Source organism: Myzus persicae, unplaced genomic scaffold (assembly GCF_001856785.1).
Source record: "Myzus persicae strain clone G006 unplaced genomic scaffold, MPER_G0061.0, whole genome shotgun sequence".
Classification (NCBI taxonomy): domain Eukaryota; kingdom Metazoa; phylum Arthropoda; class Insecta; order Hemiptera; family Aphididae; genus Myzus; species Myzus persicae.
Window position 1 is genome coordinate 77273 of NW_019103954.1, and position 20504 is coordinate 97776.

A 20504-nucleotide genomic window follows, 5' to 3' on the forward strand; every position below is an offset into this window, starting at 1 on the left:
TTATTTAAGAATAATTTTAATTCAACTTATCGGCTACCGTATTAATAATAATTAATAAGTAATAACAATATAAAATATACTAGACTAATTCACTCTCCACTCAGAATCGTTTTTCTTTTACAATGATACATCATTGAATTCAAGTTTAATACCATCCATTACAGCGACCTTCTAGACACCTAATGTACAGTAGAGTGACATCCACTTACCCGCTTTTTCATGAATATATTTGTAAAAACATGTATTCTATACAGGTATACCATATTTATTTGAATTATAATAGGAATATAACATTTAACCAATAACAACCATTTAGATAAACAAAAAAAAATGTATGTTTAAGATACCCTTTAACAACCCGTATCATTTGGAAAAATTCTTTTAAACACAATCATTAATATTATGTGAAAATCGGGTTTTCCCTTTTATTTGTAAATCATTTTATCATCGATTAAAGGATATATCATTATACTTTTAAAAAGCAACTGTGTTCGGGTGGAGAACGATTGCACGAGTTTTCCCTTTTAGGAAATACGATTGTGGGAAGTGCTGGAATAACAAAGAACGAGATTTTACAAAGACTTACGATTTCGCAGGAAATTAGAAGCGCAGTAGCCTTAGCGAAATTTGTTATAATAAATTTCAGTTATTTTACAATTATTTTTAGATTTTAAATACATATTCAAATACATCCGTTCAGAAATAAATTGAAAAAATGTACAAGAATATTTTATTGGCTTAGCAAAATATTATTATTCCCAATTGAATAATAACTAATAATAATAACTCACTAATCATAGAAGGAAACAGAGTACAATATTAAATATAAAGAAATGTATACTAATAAATTTAAAAACCTCTACTATTGACACTTAGTACTACACATAAGAATCAGATACATCTATAAATACACCATCCAAGAACATTATGTACACAAGTTATTGCGGTGTGTAAATTATGTCTGATAACTATTTTAGCCCAGAACATGGTAATTTAATATATTAATATAAATCAATGGTAAAATAAAATATTTTATTTTATTTTACTTTATTATTAGTAGTACCTATATACCTATACATTAATATATCGATATCAAAAGTAAAATTAATTAGACCATTCAAAGGTATTATACTATATTCATACTTTAATTATCAACAAAAAAACCTATGGAATGATTAATTGCCATATTTTGTCATATTTATCTTTTTCAGACTCATCCAATGTCAGCAGTATCAGTCGAATTTAATATTTAATGAGTAGTCAATAACCATTAATAACCTTTGATGTGGTAATGTTAGATTAAACAAATTAGCCCCACTCCACCAAACCCGAATTAAAGTTGGCCGAGACCGAGGACCCGGAGCCTATTGATTTTGGGGGCTCATCATTATCCCTGAAATATTTTTGTTTTAATGCTTTCAAAACAATTTTAAAATAAATAAAATTACTATAAATAATTATAAATTAATTATAAAATAAAAATGTTTTTCATTTTATATCACAAACAATTACCAAATAATATTAATTAATATTAAATTGATATTCTTATAATTGATAACAATATGATGAAGTATATAAAATGGGAGTTGTGAACTTCATAACATAAATGAATAATTACATGCCTATGATACGCATAATCCGGCATAGATGATAGTTTTTACTATCTTTTATTGTACCCAGGTGGTAATAATTGGTATTGGGTATTTTTGATGTAATCGCATGGGGTACCTACCATAATTAAAGTACACAATTATGCAATTACCAGCTGATCCCGTGCACTTCGTTGCCCGTTAAAAATGCCAACTCTATATATGAGACTCGCTTGAGGTAATGCAATGCAAGTATTATATTATCAGGTAGACAATTCACTTGTGGTGGATTGCGGACCCGCTTAATCCTTACTCTAAATAATACATTACATTTTTTTTTTTCATTTTTCTCAACGATGAGCGGTTCAAGTGCAACTTAGCCACCTTGGTAGGCAATGTGCAAACATTCAATTTGATGCATGCTTATATCTGCTCGATTAACCACTGGCAACCAATAAACAAAAAAAAAAATACCAATTTCCATTAAATATATTTATATTTCTTCTATAAGCAATAGTAACAACATTTTAACACTTTAATACCCGAAATACCCCTTGCAATTATGCGCAACTACTTAAGTATGTACATTTATTAAAAAGTAAATAAATATATTAAAAAATCTTAACAAAACATACTAGCCTATATCACTTCTGGAGTCATGAGGCGTATTTAAAAAAAATCATCAAAATCCGATTTATAGATTTTGAGTTGAATCCGAACAAACATACGTACAAAGAATTTTATGTAATAATATAGATACAGATATAAGTCGTAAAAATGAATTATGTAATTTTTTTAAAGGTAAAGTTGATAGAGACCCACTAAATGTTTGTTTTACCTGGGCCCAATTGATCCTCAATCTGGGTTTGCACTTCACGCTGAAGTCCACAATTTTACATTTTCATAATATTTTGAATTTTCATTATTTGCCACCGCGTGCAAAAAATGCAACTCTGCTTATTATGGATAATAATAATAATAGTATATGTACCCACTCAATTTATGTTTCCATGGTTTTCCTGTATTGGTTTTTAAATTTGTCTTCGTATAGTTAATAAGATTTAGAAACTTCCTATAAATCTACGTCGGTATCTACTTACGCTGTACAATAATAGGTGCATTAAGGAACCTTATGTATCAATCTACAAGTATTTACGCAAAATGTCCGTCACGGAAAACGGAGAAACATACATTGTAAAGTGCGTAAAAAATAATTACGAACATTTTAATTTTTAGATTCCGAGCGTTGATGAATTTGTTGTATTTACAATGATGTGTATTAATTTTGTCTGTCTATCATCAACATTTGTGATATTAAAAATGCTCCGATTTTCGTCATCAGCATCTTTTTGACCTTGAGAGGTCTAAAATTTGCAAATTATTTTTCAGTTCATAAAACTTTTTTTAGCTAACATTAAAAAAATATAGAAGATTCCCCACAAATGTGTCTACCTTTAACATAAAAAAAAAATTACTGGAAAGTTACGCTATTTATAGCCATGAGATATTTTCGATTAATTATTTTTTTAATTATTAAATTTGGTTATTTATACAAGTTTTATTTATAGAATCAGGACACAACGTCTCCGTTTAGAATCCTTTTCGTACGCAATGATTTATTATTGAATTCAAATATAACGCGTCCATTACAATAAAATACTCGACAATTACTGTGCACAGCAGGGTTGTCCATATTTGTATTATTTGTATCCAAAAAAAAACACAGAAAGTACAATTCAAACATTTAAGATAATAAAATACATATTACTAAAATAAAAAAATATTTATTATTTTAATTTTATAATTTTATAATTTTAATTTTAATATAATTTATTATAATTATAAAGACGTAGCAGTTTAAAATCGGTTGTCGCGTACACGGTACACACAATATACTAATCCCGCGCAATGAGTAGGCGAAATCATTGATTTTGCATTTATAATTTGCTATCGTCTGCCTACAGTTGCATCATTTCAGTTTACCAGTTGTTGATGCCAAAATGTTTGCATTCAATTTCTAATCATTACCAGACCTATAGTTAAAGGTTATACTTTTATAGCAGACAGCATACTTAGTATATCATACAAAATATAATATGTAATAAGCAGGCAATGAGATTTAAAACATAAACAAATTGGAATGCATTAGGTATTTAGAATTTCTTTTACTTTTTGACATTTTGACGAGGGAGAAATTATCAATTGTTCCGATACTTATTAATACGATTTACTAATTAAAAGTTTTATATAAAGACGATCGCCGACTGTTGTCGGTAGAACCTATAGAATACATAAAATAATTTGGTCAAACCACGAATGATTTTTGTAGTTCGGACTCTTACGAACGAAATTTGGTAAATCTTAAGACAAAGTGTCAAACAACCAGTGTTGGTGAAAGTCCAATTTTTTTACCAATATTATCGTGTGCTTTTTACTCATATTATTATTATTAAAGCATATAATGTAAATTACTATGTATTAATAACTTCTACTTGCTTTTGACGTTTTATGTCTTTGCTTTGGCGTTACGAAACCGCTACGAAAAAAATCTCCATGGAAACCAATAGCAGTCGTGTCTTTATTTTTTATCAACTATACCCTATAAATATTACCTAAGTATGTGCTACATATGATTGCAAGGACGCCAAAGACATACATTGTGGTACTTCATTGCAGACTCGTATGCAATATGTTTTTTTTATATTAAATACAGACATTTATCTTATCATTAAATATTACCTAAAAAATTATTATATGCAGCAAGTGACATTTTACTGCGATTAACTCCGAATTTTCCTTTAGACTTTGATATAAATCTTGACACATGTACCTACTCATAAAATTAATATTGAATTGAATTGAATTATTTTTTAATCGAATTTAACATTATGTGTGTCTTATACCTACATGTCAACAGTAGTATACATTATATTTGTACCCGAACGACTATAATATGTCTATCTAGTATATATATATAATATGTCCTTATTATCAATAATTATGTTTATTGTTTATACTTCCTGGTTTATGGTATGCAACGGTGTGGTTACACATTTCTGATCCGCTGTAAGTGCAAAATAATTTTAGTGTTTCTCCTCTATAAAACCCCCAAAAAACTACACTCTTCTGGTTTGACGTTTTTAACTCCCAACGTCCAAAGAATAAAAATAAAATAAATCTTATTTCTTTCTCATTTGAAATCTAGTTTTAGAGAACTAACTAAAATGATATATTAGTACATTATAGTTTTCATCTACGTCTAATAAATAATAGGTACTAATCTCGTTCAAACTAAAAAAAAAAAAATAAAAGAAGTCAAATCTATGTTTACGAACACACAAACTTCCAGAAGGTTTTATAATATTTCCATTCATACAATATACGTCATATAGGTTAAAATGCGCACAATAAAAAAATAATAATACCTAACGTCATATTATAAATATTATTTATGGATATAAAATGTAAAATCCATGACTTTATGTGATTACTGGTTAATAATATACATATCTTGCTCATCGGGAATGATATAATAAACTGATGATTTAGCATCCAATTATATTCCCTAGAGATAACAATTTCATACATTATTACCAACAATGTAGTTTTCCAATAACTTCACTTAAAACCGTGATAACCGTACCCATAAGTGACTGTATGGGGGGGGGGGATAATAAAAATAAATCGCTTGACCTATAATGATTTATGAACATTTTACATTTTTTCAAACCCACTTCCCTTCTCCCCTGCTCCAATACATTTTGTCCTGCGTTTCCCACTTCTCTCCCCCCAATAGTGGACATTATTTTTGTGACCTCAGATGAGTCAAATATACTCAGATAATATATGATTCTATTTGAGGAGCCGAGAAGTGTCGAGGTATTACATGAGGTGCAAAATAAAATCTGTTGTACAATAATTATGTTATATATTATAATTTACAATATTATCATCTTATACGTCATGCGTATTTACAAAACCGATGATACGCAGAACCGTCGAAGACATGTCGGCATCAAACAATGAATTTCCAACTGATGAACAAAGCTCAATCAAGGATCCTGGTTCTGAACATCAAATCTCGGCCCACGGTTCCGGTTATGTCTCGACTGAGGACCCCGGTTCCGTTGGTCTCGGTTTGACCAAGGATCGCACTTCTGGTCAAAGCTCAATCATAACCCACAATTCTGCTATAGGTCAAGACTCGACCGAAGATCACGGTTTCCTGAGTCAGGACTCGGCCGAGGGCCGTGACCGTAGTTTCCCGACTACGGCTTGCCTCGAAGGACTGGTCCGGACGGATGGTCACGGTCGACAGCTGGTCCTGTTGGACGGCAACACGGTTTACTGGCGTGGACATCAGTCTATGACTACCGGAAGCGGCCGCGTTAAGGTGATGGCCGGTCACCGTGGTGGCCATTACCCCGCGTTCGCACGTTACGTGGGCGCTGGCATGTTGGACGCAGCTGTTGCTGGACCGGACTTCGGTCGACATCCGAGCGCCAGCCACGTACTGACGGCCATCCGGGAGCTGGACGACCGCTGCGGGGTACTGGTTCTGGTGGCCAGCGAGACGGCGGCCATCCTCAACTACGGCATCGCAGCCCAAAAGGCCCGATCTCAGGGCATTGTTGTCAAAGTAAACAATATTACAATTCAATCCGAATTGAGGGGGATACGTCTTCGGGGTCCACCCTGTCCCCGATTATAGGTATATCAAGTAGCATTTTAATACAATATTTTTACGATTTTATGATCGTGTACATTTTATTATACACCTTCTAAAATCTATAAAATCTAAGAATAATCAAATATTTTGTAAATAATTATTATTTAACTGCGTTTATTTCAGGCTATTATTATTATTGATTTTTAAATAAAATGTTATTTCTTGTGTATAGAATAATCCTAAGTAGTAAATACAAGCTGCTATTTAATTTATTTTACTGTAAATTCGGGGTAATATTGCTTATTACCAGTAAATAATATTTTTAAGTTATGATTTTATGAATGCCGAACACTAAGTATTTATATGTTAAAATCTGTAATCAAGACAATATTCTTTTTTCTTTTATCCGTGTAGGACTTAATCCAGTCTTGAACTATGTACTAAGTACTTACTTTACATACCTACCTCCCTCGACACTCATTTTTCACAATATTTAAAACTGAAAATGTTTTTGTAGAGAATATATACACACACATTTCTTTTTAAATATAACTCTATATCCGTTAGAATCGTGCGTATACACCACTGTAAGAGGTACATCTATATTCCAAGCAATAAGAAGGTCATAGATGTTCAATAACACATCGATATTTCTGAATTTATTTTAATTATTAATTGTTCTACGTTTAGTCATCACAACAAAAACATGTATTCAGTGGGTCCCATTATCTTCTTAAAAAATAAATAAAATAATAATATATTATATATGCTTTACGTCAAACTGTTTTTTTACAAATAATGGACTATTTGTTTCAAAATCAAATAAAATGAATCCTTTTTTTTAATTAACAAGCTAGTGGTGGTCGGTGATGATGTTATCCGAAGTCGGTCGACGACTGGTGTTCGGCGACGGGGTTCTGCTGGCATAGTACTGATATGCAAAATTGCTGGAGCTCTGGCTGCCGGCGGCCACAGCCTGGCTAAAATTTTTGCCGTATGTCAGCGCCTGTCTATGGACCGTGTGGCCACTGTAAACGCAGTGATTGGTTTAAGAAAGCGGAAGTACAGCGAAGATACTAGCACTGAGTACGTATATAATATTATATAGGTACACGCATACAATTATACCACAACCAAAGTGATAATTTAAGTCCCTTGACACGAATCATGAAGGTAAGCTTTCTTTAAATCGTGTCATGTCTCATGTACGGTTGTATATGATATAGAGTTACCAGTATTTAGTAACATATACATAATAATTATATGCGGAACACGACACGCAATGTGAAGTAAGCCCCGCGGCATTATACTGCCTAACGCCTATATAGGTACCTAATAAGTTTGTAATCTGTGAGGATTATTTTTTCCATACGTCTAAACTCTAGACCTGAGTATTAGTTATTCAACATAGTGTCTACTGAAAATCTTAGATAAAAAATAATAATATAATAAATAATTTAAAATAAAATACCTAAAGTAAGTACATTGCAAAAACAATTTTCTATCAAACGGTTATTTTTAAATCAAAAATTTCATAAATATGTCAATAAAATAAATACATATTCGAGTTGTCCACCAGGGCGCTGCCCGTGCCGAAGATTTATATCTTTTATAAATATATTTGTAAAAATTGTATATACCATGTTTCTTCGAGTTATAATAGCAATATAATAAGAAACAAATGGCAACCATTTATGTATATAAAAAAATATTTATTTCTTCTACTATTTGTACAATTTACAATTATAACCTATGACTAATAGCAAATAATTATAAACAAAAAAAATGTCCATCGTACATTTCAAAATCATTGTTTAAGCACATTTTTAAAATAATTATATCGGAAAATCCTTTCTTATTGAACATCTAAATCATTAGAGGAACCACTAATCCAAATTTCAAGTTCGAACGTTTTGTAGTTTTTTGGATGTAGTTATCAGTGAGTGAGTGTGTGAGTGGTATTTGGCATATATGTATTATATACATTTCTACACGACTAGCTGAAACATTAATCTCGCATGTATGGATTAATGGAAATCACTACTAAATAGAAGGTACGAAAAAAAGTTAAAAATTAAATAGTACGACGTGTATGCATTTGAAATAGGGAAAATTCGAACGAATACCTTATGTCCAAGAATAAATTTGATGGTCTCATTCATCTTTACGAGTTACGACCGATTTGCACCAAATGTTGCGCCTGATCAACTGGTGGGTAGGCGATTCAACCTACATACCAGGATGTGCGACGAAATGCATGACAACTCCGCTGAGAATAAGAAATTACGTCACATGGGTTTGAAAAAAAAATACAGTGTAATCGTGAGGACGAAGGGCCATGTGACCAGTTTGGTCTGGTACAAATGGCCACAAGTACATTATAAACAAAAGAACGTACTTAAAATAAATTAAATCTAAGGCAGGTTAAAACAAAGTGCTCCTATGCGATAAAATACTCTTTTAGACACAATAAATTAACGTACGAAGTGCATATGATACCTTGCCCGTATCAATGATTGGTGTTGTTCCAACTGACAGACATGATAGAACTAGTCTCAAATAATAAGAAACAATCTGAAGTATTTTGTCTAAGGGCGAGAATTGGTCAAGCAAATGTATGATTCATTATTGAGAACTTCAATAGTAACACCGAGTATAGTAGGTATTTTATAGTGAGTAGATTCTTCGAGATCATGCAGTTGGTCTATGGATATTAACAGCCATTTTTTGAAAGGGACTTTTAAAAACGATGTAGATGTGGCTGTAGAAAATAGTTAACAAGATCCGTGGGAATAAGCCACCAATCGACCGGGTAATCTTGTGTAGGAACGTGACACCAGGTTAATGATCATATCGTGTGGCATCAGATCGTGGATTTGACTTGTTCAATGGGTAAAAAAGTGGTCTAACGATGAGGTAATGAGCGAATTCGTACTAACGCAGTTGTGAAATTCGTCCAAGAATGCACTTCACCAATATTCATCCTATCCCGAGTATAGGTGGTTTTGTCCACCTGAATGAGTTTGAGGAACCTCTGATTTCCCCGTATGTGATTATGGAACAACATTGCGTTTTGACACCTAACCTGGCTGCACCATACCTTTTTTTGACCTATCATAAAATGCAGGGATACAACATTAACATGGGTTAGGTGACGATGAGTAAATATCTTTTCAATTAATTATCGATCGATAGACTATAACTTGGATTAGTACAGTGACCACAAAACACCATTATCAGTCGATGGTATCACGTCTATTTTTCGCTGAAGATAGTTCGCGTGACAATTATTCGTAGGAAACTTACTCGAATACGACAATTGTTCGTAAAAAAAAAATAACACTGATAATCAAGTATTATATTTTGTAATCTGTAACCTACATTAGGTATCTTTAACACACACAACACAACAGTATAAAATGTGGCTAATTGCAAACACGTTTTAAAATCATATCGATATCTTATCGTTATCGAACATTATATGGATTATCTAATGGGCACACAAATCCCATCGCTAATGTTCTGGAATAGTACTAATAACAATACTAATACTAACACACACCTGTCATTACACTTAATTCATCCAAACATCCACCAATTTGGAGATTTGTTCATATAATCCAAAAAGGAAAAAGTATTAATACTTTAAAAATTCAGCAGTATGTTGTGGATCAAGAACCACCATCCCAAATAATTTATCAAAATAAAAGTGAAAATTTCAAAAAAAATTTGTCCAGATTATATAATAACCGTGCAACAGTTAATTTTCTTCGTGGTATTTGCCGTTTATAATGTTTATATCGTACAATTTTCAATTGCAAATATAAAAACTATGTACCTACCTTCAAACGTGGAAAAATACTTAACTACTTTGTATTTTATTTTTTATGTATTACTAGGTATATTTATCAATTATTTATATATATGTAACTACTAACTATTTATAAAAAAACTAATTTATTGACTTTTGAATTAATTGTTAGCCATGTAAACCTATTTTGAATTAATAATGTATTAATATGGAAGAACAGTTTTCGTATTCGAACAATTTGCCAGCACACATTAGATGCGCGAGAAACTGTCACGTGAACTATTTTCGGTGAACAATTGATGCATTTCTACCTTGAAATTAACTCTTAATTATGATCGCTGAAGAGAACTTTCAGACTTTAAAATTCTTAGCCTCAAATAAGACTTTTCATCTGATCCCTTAGATTTACTCTGATTACTTTCAGGAGAAAATATCCGATACAACGACTATTGATTTCTCTGACATTAGATGGGATGATCCATTATCGACTGGGATATGCGAAAGAACTCAATAGTCGTTGTATCAGGTATTGTCTTCTGAAAATCGGAGTCAGTGAATCTAAGGGGATCAGATAAAAGGTCTTATTCAAGGCGAAAAAATCCAAAGTCTGACAGTTCTCTGCTGCGATAATAATCACGAGTTAATTTCAAGGTATTCAAACTCCAAAGAAAGTATGGATAATGGATATGAAATAATATCAATAATAATGATTGGGATACAGCTTATAATCCTACTTTTGAGAAAAAGGAAGAATAGACATTGCGAATTGTGGTAAAACTGCTTGCTTCGTAGTGATCAAGACAACAGTTACAATAAAAATAATAATATAACATCTATTACCTAGGTAGGTAAGTATAGGACTGGCAAAGTTGACTTTTCAGAACAAGCACTACGCATTTATTCCTCACTAACATAACACTAGTTCATCTGCTGATGTCCGAATCACATTTTAAAAACATTCTATAAAATATTCAATTAACGTTAGAATAATATTTTTAAATGTTTGAGAATAATTTATCTAGACAAGAATAAAATGTTGAAATAAAAAAATTAAGTAATTAAATTAACCGGAATGTACAATTTTGAAAAAAAACGATTTATAGACTGACGAGTTGAAATTGGAAATCTGGAACTAAATATATCGATCTTAGCACTATTCACACAGCTGATATGCTGTTGAAGCAAAACAACGATTTCAGCTTTAACCACCATTATTTTATAGGTATTCAAAAATACATTAAGGTATAGGATAGCATAATCATACACCTCATGTTTATTCCACACATTTCAACATGGCGCTCAAGTATGAGCACTAGGCCACTAGCACACTCATAATTTGCGTACACTAAGATCATTAAAAAAGTAAAGTCACAACAACCACCTAGAGAGAAAATAAAAATTAGAATTGTGTTTAACTATACAGCCATTGCATGAGGACCAGATTTAATCGTCTGTAGATACACAGAAAACTGACAAATGTACAACACTTAGATACTTGATTCACCAAATAACTTATAATAAAATACTTCTACAGTTCTACGTGTTTACTGCCTACTTTATGATTATTAATGTGCTCAACAATTTTTTTCACTGACTTACCGTGGATACATAACAATAATCCGCTAAACATTTTAAACAAATTAGTTTGTAATAATATGATTGTATCTATTGTCTGCAGATATAAAATATATCAAATGCAGGTGAATGTAAAATTAGTTAAGTTACACTATAATACTAGGGTTGAACGTTTTTTCGGTATGCCTGTTTTTGCCCAAATACCGAAACGGTATACAGTAAACCAGAACATACCGCAATACCGACACACATCGGAAAACCGCAATACCGTATATTAGTGTGGTAACGATTTTTTTCGGTGTAATATAACATCAATTAAAATATGTTATAAAAATGATTTACTCCCTCAGCATATTATTTTAGTATTTTTCAGTTTTCCAGAATCACGGTTTTCCGGCATTATGGTAACAATTTATTAAGGTTTTCCGATATGTATCGGTATTGCGGTATAATATACCAATATCACGGTATATCTTTTCATAATCCTATATTGATAAAATATAAGTCAAATATTAGGTGGTAGTAACACAATATTAATGCAATAATCACTGCATCTATAATTGTAATTAATGAGGTATTACCATAAAGACTATTACATTTTTCTTTAACACCCTAATAGTTGAAGTATTAATTCGTTCATTTATATAGTGCATGCTTGATTATAATTATATTATGCGTTAATACTTTTCTTTGTTACAGTTTTATACTATCTACTGATTATTTAATGGTTTTTTTTTTATTGTTGTTTTGTTCATAATAAATTAATAACTAACCTACAGTAAAGCATAATAAATTATACTAAGCCAATTATATTTTATTCTTACAAGAGTATGGTAAAACAAAACTGTCCATAGACCACAACATATCATTCTTGGTGTTTATAAATTATAAACATACTATTTAAAATGACCTACCTCCGTGACAACGCTAAGATATAATCATAGATATCCATAGATATAATTTATATAAATGATACCTGAAAAAATAGATAACCTGAGCACAGGTTTGCAAATTTACTTCCGACGTGAAGTATTAAATAGATCCACACAAACAAATGGTAAGTCGAAATTCACAAGTCTGACGATTTTCGCAGATGTGAAGAAAAGGTGTTGTTGCTGGGCACAGACGCGAACGGCAGGCACGAGACTCGGACCGTGCGGACGACGGATCTCAAGGCGATGGTGTCTGCCACGTTGAACTTACTAACAGACGATGACCAGCACATCATGCGCCGTTGGAGGGATACCGACATCGTGGCCATGATCAACAACATGGGTGGCATGTCAGACGCGCAATTCATGGGTATCGTGGCCGAGGTGACCAGTCTTCTCGGTGCGGCCACTGGCGCCCGCGCAGTACACCGGTGGTACACCGGCCGGATGTTGACGTCGTCAAGCGACACAGGCGATGGGTTCTCCGTGACCGTGATGGACATTGGCGCCGCGGCCAGAGGTTCGGCCACCGCCGATGGCCGTGTGTACGACGGCCTTTGCTACTCACTGATAGCTTGTCTGGACCTTCCTGTATCCGCTTCCGGTTGGACGTTTGCTGGCCTAGACGGACGTCTCGACCTGGCCCAGCATCCCACTCCCGAATATGTCCGGCGCCACCGCCGCTGCCCCTGCGATCTCCTAACGGGTGGAAATGGCCGCGGTCGAGCCGACGACAACTACGACCTTGACGAAGATGACGAAGACGACGATGCTCCTCCTAGCGCGACTATACCCGAAGACCAAGTGCCGTTCGTAACGGACATTTTGAGTATGCAATATTATACTATAATATAATAATATTTTAAAAATAGGCATGGGTCCCCGAACCCTCGAAGTGAAATCTGTTGAATTTCAAGAAAAATGAGTTTCAATTTTAACATCTCAATATAGGTAGTTCAATCAAAATCTTTGAGTTAAAAGTAAAATACGAGTTACTGTTTAAAAGTTATAAAAAGTTAGTATCACATTAATTTGAAAAAAAAATTATGTTTGAGCCATTAAAAATTAAAATTCAACTGATCCTATGTAATAAAATACTATATTTTCCTTGCACACATCATTTCCGGTTATATAGGTCACGACCTAAGATTTTTTAAGGTTTGATGAATAATAATATTATTATTGTGCTGTGTATAGTTCACGTGTGCAATCGGATTAGCGAGGAGGAAGGCCGGATGAACGCAATGGACAAAACAGACGACGGTGACTGCGGAAGCAACTGGAGCCGCGGTGCCGATGCGGTGAAAGCGGCCGTGACTGCGGGCCACGTGAACGTGGCCAGCCCCGCAGACACACTGCGCTCGATCAGCCGGCTGCTTGAGACCCGCGTGGCCGGCACTTTGGGCACGCTATTGTCCGTCTTGTTCCGGTCATTTTCACTGGCATTTACCAAACATTCCTGTCGTGCGACCCTCGGACCGGCCATGTGGGTAGACGGTCTACGCCGTGGTGTGGCCGCTGTCGAGGCATACGGCATGCTTCAACCCGGCGACAGGACTATGTTGGATGCACTCGTTCCGGCCGTCCGTGGTATGGAGGACGTCTTGCGCAAGTCTAAAAACCCGGTAAGCACATTTGACTTTTAAGTATCCATAAAACGGATATCATAATAAGTGATAACTGTTATAGACTGTAGGTAGCTATAGGTACTTTTCGTAGCAACTGTCAACGGATTACAATAAGAGAATAATAATATTTCAAATGTAAAAATTAAAAATATTAAACTCGGGAATGAGGATTCGGAGATGATGTGAATTCAAATCAGCTGTTTACACTGTTAAAATAGAAATGTCATAATTTTCGTAATAAGGTCATTTTCAGTCTTGTAAAGTATTCGAATACTTTTTTTTGTATTTGAATACTATTCTAAATACATTAAAAAAGATATATTCTAATACGTATTCTGAATATCTTTTTTTAGTATTTTTATTTTATATTTAAATACTAAATTTGAAAAAAAAAGAATATTTGTGTTTATAGATTATATCTATCCTGAGTAGTGGTCATTAAAATCATAAAATATAGTATCAGCCATAGCCCATAGACCTTTTACTAGTTGAGTAGTGGTGAAACCATTAGCTGTGTGCTTAGATATATTTTGCAAGGAGAAAAGTTCATGTATTTTGGTTATTTAATCACATCCATTTCTCAACTTATTTCACAGTATGAGAATATGAAAATAAATGAAAATTTCAAGTTTTGTAGATCATTAGGTAACTGATATAATTTGTTTCAATGTTGAAAAAAGATTTGAAACTCAACTAACTGACTCATTTTTTGTAATTGCTGCAATATTTCACCCTTTTTTTAAAACCAATGGGATCAAAAATTATGTTAAAAGAGAAAAAGCTATTAATCAGTTTAAAAAAGCAGTTAATGAATTTTTCCAGTCTTCTAATGTGGAAGATGACAGTACACAAGAAATTAATAGTAATAAAAATCAATCTGATGATGTATTAAATATTTTTTTTTCTAATTGGTCCAACAAAACAAATATCAATAATTCTGCAGAAAATGAAATATTGAATTATTTTTCAAAGAGCCCAACAAAGAATTTAACTTCATTGTATGATACTCCTATTATAAAAAAAGTTTTTTAAAAATACAATACGCCTTTACCAAGTAGGGCTCCAATAGAATGTATATTTAGTGTGGGGAGTACAGTTCTGACCAAGAAACGTGGAAAAATGACTGATGCAAATTTTGAAAAAGTAATGATGATTAAATGTAACAAAATGTAAATTTTTTTTCTTGATAATTTATTAGTGTATAATTATTGTGTAAAATATAATAAAGAAGAGTTGTACTTATAATAAATTAATGTGTCTACTATCTACGAGTATGACTTAAAAGGGTAAAAAAAAGTGTTTTAAAAAATTGTATTTTGAGCAAAATAAGTATTAATAAATAGTATTCTCAAAGTATTCGAATAATTTTTTGAGTATTCCAGAATGTATTCTAAAAATGTATATTTTTTGAAAATTATTCGAATACGTCTTCTAAATACCTTTTTATGTTATAAATCTTTTATTGTTTTTATTTATATTAAGTCTCTATTATCTGTATAATTGTATCTGTATTATCTGTATTAACTGTTGAGCTTTTATAGTTTTTTACTAAAAGCTAATAAAAAAAATAAAAAAAATATCTTTTTAACAGTTAATTCGAATACGTATTCTGAATACAAAATAAAAGTATTCTTTACACGACTGGTCATCGTGTATACTGTACATAAAGGTATTTCACGATAAATAACGTAAAGAATGTGATTTTTGTCATTCGTACCGATCGAGCAAGCGATGCGATAAGTATCTACAGTGTAACCAAAATACCATACATATTATCATTTGAGTATTGGTTTCTAACATTTTTTAATATTTTCCTGTAATTAACTCTGAAAAATATGTCTTAACGTCGACATCCTGCAATGTATCATTTTATTACCAGTTTAACAATATAATTGTTAAATTAACTAATAGTCGAGTAGTCGACGTCATTTTCATTTCACTATTATATTATTGAGATTAGATAGGTACGTCATTACGCGATACACAGTTAGTACATAAAGTGACACATCACATGAAACAATTACTAACTTTAGAAAATATCTCTGACTTAATTTTCATATCTACAAATTGTACTATAGAAAATAAAAACCATCACTCTAGTCAGTGATCAAAAAATAATTAATATTTGAAAAATATTTACAAAAAACAAATACAATAATACTTATATGACTCACGGGACAAATACTTATAAATCCAAGATCTCCGATAACGCTTTTAGTAATTAGAATTTTTCAAAGAGGGTTAAAAATGCAATAATTGTAATAACAATTTTTTTTTCAATGATAACCATTATTACACAGTACATACACGATACAATTTACTGAGAACAAATAATAAAAATTGTAAATGGTACAGCATACTACCTAATGGTCAAATTAAAAATTAATAAAATAAAATATGTATGACTATTGACTAATATGAGTAATATAATAATAAAATCTATGTATTATAAAAGGTTGACAAGTGGATAACGATTTGCTGCACAGAAGTTGTCGAGTATACCATTATAATGGATGTGTTAAAGTTGAACTCAATGATAATTAATCATTGTTTAAGAAAAACTATTTTGAGTGGAAGCGGTGTGTCAGCATAGCGTTATTGGTACTTGAATAAATAATCAAATTTCAAATTGTACTTGGAGATATCATGAAAATTTAAAGGGTACCTTAAACCACGTTCGATTTATACCAATAGTGCTACCTCAAATCCACCACAGGTGAATTGTCCATCTCAGTCGCATTAATTCGCAAAACGAGGTACATCGGCACTGACTTTTCCGTGAACTGAGCACACTAAAACTATATATATACAATGTACATAGATGCACCTGTATGGCTCTAGATATAGCGATATATTTTATGCTTTGTATTTTTTCACTGTCCAATTCGGGTTATACAGCTAAATATGAATATTGATTCATACGAAGTTAATAGGCACTCAAACTACTGAACCGTTCTCGATAAAATATTATAAATATTATCTGTTTGTCAATAGATTCCTTGAAACTTGGAGAATGTAGAGTGTTGATACCTTATTTTTTCAATTCCTAAAAAAAGCTAAAGGACAGATCAAATATGAATTTTTTCGGCCCTCGAGAAAATAATATTCTTTTTTTATGTTGCGATTATAATTAGTAGACATTGGTGTAGCATACTGTACATTTTTAGATTCTGAGTGGAGCTATGAATGTATTGATTTTACAACGATCTGTGTTTTTTTTATTTGTGTCTGTGTACATGATAAGTATAGTTGAAATAATGCTTCGATTTTTAACTTTAGTATCTTTTCCTGTGTGAAAGTGAATCTAATTGGTGCATTCGAGAGGTCTAAGTTGAAAATCCCCAAAAGTTTTCAAAAAAGCAAGGAAGAACAACAAAATTAAGAAAAAAACGTGAATTTTTACCCAAAATCGGTTTTTAACAATTTTGATTTTTGGTGTAACTCTAGACCATATGACTGTAGATAGGTACATGAATCTTTCACTAAATGTATAAATTAGCACTTTTCATACACCATAACATTTTCAAAATATTTTGACTCATGTTGAGTAATAGGCATATGAAATTGTCGATAGTTATTAGTTTTTTAAAATTAACGTCTATATACCAAACACTTTTGCTCATTCGAAAAACTTGAAAATGTAATACAAAGTTCCTCGTAAGTTGCTGTAAGTGGAATTTAAAAAAAAGTTGAGGGAGAATCTACAATATTTTAATATGGCCTATGGGCGTCCAAATTTCGAATTTTGACAAAATACGTAAAAAATCACAAAAATTTACAAAAAATATTGTGTTAGAAATTCCAGGCTATAATCTTTTAAGTGTAAACTATTGAAAAGTAAAATCGTTAAATGTAATATAAATTCATTTCTTTTCGGCATTATTATTTATTATTATAATACTCAGTATGATTGTATTAAGTACCTATATCAATGTTAATAGGCGTGCACACTGCACAACAGGTGTTAATGTTAAATTTATATTTGTTTATTTAAATTAATGTATACCTACCTATATAATAATTAATAAGATCAAATAATTCATTAGTTAATTTGTAATACTTATTTTATGTTTAATTATTAAACGAGATCGACTACAACAGTTTACTATATAGTAATATCGACACTACGAACACCAACAACGCGGCATAATACTAGTAGATAGAAAATAATATCATATCATACAGTCCGTGCACTGTGCATGTATCTACTAACCTGTTGCACGATACGCATGCGAGCTGCGCTATTATTTTCACTGTTATTTATTACAATATTATTGCGTTGGTGATGTCGGGAAAATTCCAACAGCATATCGCCAAACGTGTACCTCGCTACGGAGACCCGAGTGGCGAGCCCAATGACACGTCCGATGGCGTCTGCAGTTATGCGACAGTGCGGGCGTTATCGTCTCGTTGGATTGGGTCTACCCCGCCGACCGGTAGTGTAGGTGGAATCGTCTCGGGGGGAATGTTCGACGAGTTTTTATATTTGCGCAAACGGTTTTTGAAAACGTCCAAATAATTTTGGTCGTTACATACGTAACATGATATTGACAAAATGTCAGATTCTTAAGTTTGATATCGGCAGTGTTGGGTTATTAAATGATAAGCCGATGATTAAGGATGACTTCTTAACTAGGATTAGATATATACAGTGGTCGCCGATTAGAGTTATCATATTGGTTTACTGGACAAAATGGATAACATAAAGCGGCTAATCATACAACGAACGAAAATTAAAGTACGCACGTAATATACGCAGTTCGTACTTACACTTTTCGATAACAATACCTATACGATTGATAACATTAACCATGATTATAACAAGCGGTGGCCACTGTATTTATATCTAATTTAAAATTCATAAATTTCTAAAAATATACCATCATTGAATTTGACAAGTATCTACAGGTATAGGTAATACGTGTCAAGGTTAATATTATAATAATTTTTAATATTACAATTTTTAATCATAAAAACTGAAGCTAAGCAAAATTAATTAATCACGAAGTTAGCTATGATTGATTTCTTCAATACGTTTTTTTCAAACAAATTTTATTTATTTTAACTAATAAATCATCTTATCATTTTTATGTTCGCCGTCAAACGTTATGCGCCAACTCGGACATTTTTACCCAGATAGAAATGTTGACACATGCTTACAAGTCTCTTGACCAATTTCGCTATGAATTATGATTAACACAGATTTCCTTTAAAAAAAACACACTGCAGGTCTATCTACTCAACAGAGCTGTTAAAGAAGCGGACGACGGATGCAAACTGACCGAGCACATGATTCCTCAAGGGGAGAACGACGATGGCGGCTGTGGCCTACGGACCTCAAGTTGTAATGCCGACGCAGGCGCGTACGGCGTGAAAATCGTGTTGGCAGCGATACTGGAAAAGTACACCAAACAATCGGATGCCGCGATGACGACGGCAACAAATTGTATATGTCAGACCCCGACGTGATATTCGCCGACGATTGATATCATATTATGTAATAAACTGTGTTGTTTCTGCAATAAGAGTGCGTAGAAATAACAATGTGTCGAGAGAGGGTCGGAGCGTGCCGAAAAGACGTCGTGATCCCGTCGGTACCATTTCCACATTACCTATTCGATAACAACAGCTGCTTCTCTTCGAGAACTGCGCAACTCATACCTCGTTTTTCTGGAATGTCTTTCTCACCATGGTCAGGGAATCGTGTTTTCTGTTTTTATCCATTACATTCATCGGGTTAGATCTACTTGTAAAAGGACAGCTGAAAGAGGAGTAAGGAAAATCAAAACAAAACAAACACATCATTAATATTTTCATATTTCATATAATTTATTTATTCATTTTTCCTAGTCGATTATATTAACTTTTACAATATTATACTAATTACGTTATTAATTTAAACTTAATTCATTCAAAAGATGGGTAACTTCAAACAACATTTCGCCGAGGCGCGCGACGAAAACGCTTCTCCAGGGCCTTACAGACTAAAGAACAACACCGTTTTACACAGCATGTAGTAATAAGACAAAACCAAATTTCAATATTAGCTACTATAAAAAAAAAACTAATTACAATATTAGAACGTATCGGTAGTATCAAGTATCGGTAAAATTAGGTTATTGCATAATGAACACACCGGTTGTACTAATGTAACTTGTTATTCATTTTTTAATTTTTTAATCGTCTTTAAACGCATAGTTATACACATATACACGCACACTTATGCACACTAACACACACACACTTTTACATAAAACAATTTAGTGTTGTATACAACATAATACATATATAACTATGATT

General features: G+C 32.4%; 1 protein-coding gene across 1 annotated transcript; it reads left to right on the forward strand.

Annotated features, from left to right (window-relative positions):
- The first annotated feature begins 5595 nt into the window (after positions 1 to 5595).
- On the forward strand, positions 5596 to 20278 carry LOC111036838 (dihydroxyacetone kinase 1-like). Its single transcript, XM_022319065.1, has 5 exons — positions 5596 to 6228; positions 7112 to 7344; positions 12738 to 13405; positions 13774 to 14201; positions 19434 to 20278. The coding sequence occupies exons 1-5, from the start codon at positions 5596 to 5598 to the stop codon at positions 19671 to 19673; spliced, it is 2202 nt and encodes a 733-aa protein (XP_022174757.1). The 3' UTR covers positions 19674 to 20278.
- Positions 20279 to 20504: the final 226 nt, after the last annotated feature.